The 5,121-nt window shown below is 44.6% G+C and overlaps 1 protein-coding gene across 1 annotated transcript; it reads right to left on the reverse strand.

The window, feature by feature from the left end:
* Positions 1-319: 319 nt before the first annotated feature.
* LOC149275217 (protein AAR2 homolog) lies at positions 320-2,391 on the reverse strand. Its single transcript, XM_089504888.1, has 4 exons — positions 1,850-2,391; positions 1,488-1,705; positions 981-1,210; positions 320-517 (listed from the first exon to the last, which is right to left on the reverse strand). The coding sequence occupies exons 1-4, from the start codon at positions 2,389-2,391 to the stop codon at positions 320-322; spliced, it is 1,188 nt and encodes a 395-aa protein (XP_089361014.1).
* Positions 2,392-5,121: the final 2,730 nt, after the last annotated feature.

The following is a 5,121-nucleotide window of genomic DNA, read 5'->3' on the forward strand; positions in this document are numbered from 1 at the left end:
AGGCACAGTTTAAGCTCCGCTCTGCCTTAGTAGCTATTGTGAATCGAATTTCGTGATCTTGAAGGGGAGACTAGCTCTTGTTTTTTTTCCTTTTATATAAATATCAGTTTCCATGAAAACGCATTACAAAGAGTATGGTTTATCAGCATACTCCAGAAGATGCTGCCCCATTACGCAAATGGCCCCAACCAATAGCTCCACCAATCCCAATACCTTAAGAAGAGGACACAGTAACTTTGATTTGTAATACTCCATCTCTTTGACCTCCCTGTTCTCAGACAGACCTATTTAAGAGAAACCAGTCTTTTTAGAATCTTCTTTAGGAGGTAGCATTGTGGACCAGGGCATTTGAATTGCCTTCCCCTGCTTCAGGTAGCTCCACAACAAGAGGTGCACAATCCAGAGGTTCTTCCTCAAAGTCCCATTGGAACTTCTTGGTGAGATGGGCTCGGAATCGCATAGCTTTCTTCCTGAGGGCTTTATCCATTGAAGAGGAACACAAGAAAGAAAACAGTACCTGGAAAGGAAGACGGAATCACCATGTACCACTACAAAGACTGCACATCCCAGAAGATACTGGAAGGAACTGGGTACCACACAAAGAATATGGTAGACACGAGTGACAAGATATCCCAGAAGAAGCATTCAAAAGTCAACATAAAACAAAGCAATGGGGCCATGGTCATATAGGGGGACCTCACTAAGTACTAAAGGATTGTGCATGCAGACCCCAAGTGCAAGCATTAAAAATGGGTGACTTTGGTAGCCAGCATAGGGCATGGTTGCGTTCAGAAGGTAGAAACTTGTATTCATCCTCTTGTATTGTTATGATGTCTAATTTTAGTACCTACTACTAAGTAGTGCAAAAATGACTGATGATTAACACCGTCTGCCAATAACATTCACATTTTAATTAAGACTGGACTTTGGGTTTGGTGAAATCTACCAAGGTGGGAAGACAGTTTTGGAATTTGCTTTACCTGGAGCGTACTGGTAAGAAAGTTGTCCTGGGAAACAATATCTATGAAGAAGTCTGTAGGTACTTCAGCCAGCTGGTGGTAGAGAACAGAGATAACTTCGCTGTATAAGTCAGGGTGCTGAAAGGCAAACGTCTCCGCTCGGCACAGGAGGTTCAAGAGCATCTTCCACTGCTCAAACCCCTCATAGACGTTCCCCAGCAGGAAGCACACAAAAGAAAACTGCAACTCACCTGGGAAGGAGAGAATGGAGACAGGGATCAGTGGAGCATATCCCAAAGCACGATGCCCTCAGACACGATAAACAAGGCTGTCTACCGGCCGTTTTTCAGCTGGGCTTTTTCATTATTCATATCTAAATATTATTTTTTATTTATTATACAAAGCAGTGTATTCATTATTGCTAAATAACATGATCAATGTTGAACTACATCAACCCTGACTAGCTACAGTTCATTATGAGCTGCAGCTCTGTTTATTGGCTGCTCTAGATTAAGGGATGTCACTGACCAAGTAGTTCTAGAGGTTGTCCGGGGTAATACGTCTCCAGCAAACAACCCAATGCATAGGAAAGATCCATGCTGTGCTGGGTAACCTCGGCAGGGGTGGCGTTCTCAGGGTACATCTTTGCCGGCAACTGGCTGAAGCGGATCTCAGTTCCTTCTCTCTGTTTCATCAGCGGAAGTCTGGCCATGCCTTCCTTATAGCTCTGACACACAGAGTCATACCTGAATGCGTACAGAACAAGACCTGATTAAAGTTAAAAGTACTTCGTATTCACATATACAGATGTAAGGCACTCATGAGCCTTCCTTTTTTTGGGGCTGGAAAAAAAAATTGTGCTCAAGTTTAAAAGATTTTTTTCTACAAACCTAGGTAAGTTGTGCCGAGTCCGGTCTTCCGTGTGGGTCATCTGTTCTGTCGGCAGGACCTCTGGGAAAGCATAGATACTGCCACACTTTGGCTGTAGTTTCGTTATAACCTCTTTCTTTATGTGGCTGCTTAGCGAGACCCATCGACGCATGCTCTCATAGGGGTACGGCCCCAAGAAGGGGTCCAGCGACATTAATTGTTCCCTCAATTTATCTGCCTCCTCTTGAGGGGCCGGCACCATCTCCTCATCCTGTGGATTCCAGTGCAGGAGGCGGATATCCTTCTGTTCTAAGTGAAGGAAGATACCAGTGCGGGGACCTGTCTCTCCGGGAGCTCCACCATTCCTTGTAACGCAGTAGTGGATGAAATGCACTCCCGGGGGTACCATCTTTACCCCCCTGAAGCGAGGTCCCACTTGCCAACTGTTGGCATCAATGCCAAATTCAGATCTCTCTGGAACCCCCAAGATCACCAGTGTCGCTCCTTCAAAAAACAGCTGCCGGGCTAGTTCAGGATCCATATCTGCAGAGGGACCTTCCATTCCTGTTATAAGGAAACACAAGCAGTTAGCTGACTTGAATAAAGAAAACCTGCCAGGACTGCTTCCTGTTTTCCACAGGTGGCCCAAATATTTCATGCACCCTGCATGAAAGTCTCACAATACCTTTACCTCTTGCGTAATACACCCTAACTCCCTCTAGATTGTAAGCTTCTTTGAACAGGACCGTCCTCACCTGTTGTGCACTATCCCTGCTGCTCTCAGAATACACCGTCTGGAACGCACGGTTCTTCTAACTGTCATTACATTCTTCCTGTGCAACGCGAATCTTGTCCCCGGCAAACTAGAAGCCGACACAAAGGTTCCTACCAGCTGTTGCTGTCACCAAATCAGGTTTCAGATACAGACATCCTGTAGCTAGAACTTCATTACAATAAGCCAGGGTCCCACAACATTAGTAATTTAGTAAAGGGGTAATAGTTTAATATAATTTTATTTCATTGTTTTTTCTTTATTTTTTTTTTACGCTACTACTAATAATTATATGAAAATAAAAGAAACACTGATATAGCCCTATGCTTCTCAATTGCCCCAGGCCGGTGATGCTACCTTCTTTGGGTAGCCCCCTTTCCATACCAAACATGTATATGTTAGTGGTTTGGGTTTAATTAGCTCCCTTTTTTGTTGATAGCCAGTGCTGGACTAGTTACCCTTTCAGCTGGGGTAGGCAACGGTCTGTGTGATGGGCATTTGGGTTGGCAATACCGTGGACATATTAAGCAGCGTCTTTGGGCCCCCCGAAAGAGGGTGGATATTTGCCTAATGATAAATACCAAATAATTTCACATGAAAACCCTAAAATTCTGTAGCCACCCCTAGATGGGTGCACCATGTACAGAAGTGTTCTGCACCCCCAAACAGAATATCAAAACCATTAGCCTTAACGTGTGTAACAGAAGAATGTATTCGGCGGCATGAAGCCAAAACTGGGGTTCTGTTACCATCGCCAACTATTTTGCTAATGCAGAAAGGAGATCCACCCCAGCGCCTACCTTTTAATACATTTACTTTGCAGGAGTTGACTACAATTGAGGTCATAATTGGCACATAAGTGTCTCAGGGTGTCCTGATGACAACTAGCACCAAACCAGAATATGGTGGCAGGAAAGTCCTATTCACCTTCGGATACTTTTATATTTATAAATAGCAATTCCATGGAATCCAGTTGAAAAACTCCTGATTGCTCCACTCCCAACATTTCGACACAAAGTTGTTCTTGGAAAAGGAAAAATCCGACAGATAAAAAAGTATATATTGTAAATATTTTTACGATATTTGTTAGGTAATCTTATTCCGTGCCATAATAAAGAGGATAAGTAAACGAACTTTGGCGGAACGCTATCAGGTACGAGATGCTCTGATGTCATGAAGAAGATTCCTCAAACTTGGGTGCGTTGACTTCCAGTCCTAGAGGGTTACAAAAAGCCCAGGATTTTCCATATGCCAGCTAGGTCACAGGCAGCTGAGCCGAAATGGTGGAATTTAAGAAGGTTGTGTGTTGAAAGAAGGTTATTCTATATTATTAATATAATATTCCTGGTCTATTAGCAGTCTTCTAGGTCTGGAGTTTGTTACCTCTCTAGATTGTAAGCTCCTTTGAGCAGGGAGCCTATGTTATGTTTCTATGAATGTAATTTATAGTTTAGATTTAGTTTAGATTTCGAAGCGATTCAGATAAAGGCTTCCGTACGTGATGATATTTATTTATTTAAGTGCTTCTGAACCCACGCGTATAACGGCCCCACAATGAAGACGAGGAGAGGGTTATCACACTGACTGTTTTTATTGGCTATAGAGCATTGATCACCGGAGCACAGGGTGGAGGGGTAACGGGGGGAGAGCACAGCATTGCAGTGGGTGAGGACTCCCCCTGTGCGGCATTAACCCTTTTCACACGCACACACGGCTCAGCCGCTCCCCAACTAGCAGGGGCATCTTCAGGCTCCATAACAGACGACAAACAGAATAATGCAGTGGTAATGTCAGCCTCTAAACAACTTATACAACCTGTAGATGAAAAAGTCCACAGTCTATATTCCAGAACGCAAGCAGATTGTTCATCTTGCAGTAACTGAGGAATTATATTGCTAAGTCTGCAGCACAGGAATTCCGAATGCCGTTGATAGCTAATGTAGGGGCGACCTCTTCGCTGCAGAGGATCCGGACAGATACACAGAGCTCTAGGCTACCATCTAATATAGGCTAATGTCCTGACAGCGGGTTGTCTGCTTCAGACAGTTCTCGGCTACTATCTAGTATAGAATGACATCCCGACTGCAGATTATATGGAAAGGGTTCGGACAGCAATGACGTTCTACCTACATGAGGAATGATCCTGTGATGGACGATACAACCCCCTTTCGCGGCTGGGGTGCCTTGAAGAGCACTGAGGGATTTGATCAGAGAACTCTTTAGTAATTCAGAGCAAAAATTCCCTAACAGCGCAGACAAAATTAACCCTGTAGATGCCGCATGCAGTCACGCATTGCCACGCATGCTTCTCGTTAGAGTATGGTGCATGGGGGAGTAGGAGCAAAGAAGGCGTCTTGTTGCCCCCATACGCTCTGAAGGGGACAGTTTTCTGCTCCTGTGAGGGTAGTAGGTCTCCTTCTGTTAGAGGGTGCTGTCGGTGCGGTTTCGGATACCCTTGTGTCTGGTGTGAAGGTTGTTGCAGCTGGCGTGGTTTGGGATCAGGGAAGGGAAAGGATGTCT

The sequence above is a fragment of the Sceloporus occidentalis genome, unplaced genomic scaffold, assembly GCF_023333645.1.
Source record: "Sceloporus occidentalis isolate IW3139 unplaced genomic scaffold, rSceOcc1.0.p SCAF_293, whole genome shotgun sequence".
Taxonomy (NCBI): Eukaryota; Metazoa; Chordata; class Lepidosauria; order Squamata; family Phrynosomatidae; genus Sceloporus; species Sceloporus occidentalis.

Excerpts from the sequence above, each read along its gene's own strand:
- LOC149275217 (XM_089504888.1), bottom strand. The coding sequence starts at position 2,391 with ATGGAAGGTCCCTCTGCAGATATGGATCCTGAACTAGCCCGGCAGCTG. Across the intron at positions 1,211-1,487 it reads ACAACCTCTAGAACTACTTG|GTGAGTTGCAGTTTTCTTTT; the intron begins GTCAGTGACATC and ends TCTCCTTCCCAG. Across the intron at positions 518-980 it reads TTCTTACCAGTACGCTCCAG|GTACTGTTTTCTTTCTTGTG; the intron begins GTAAAGCAAATT and ends CTTCCTTTCCAG.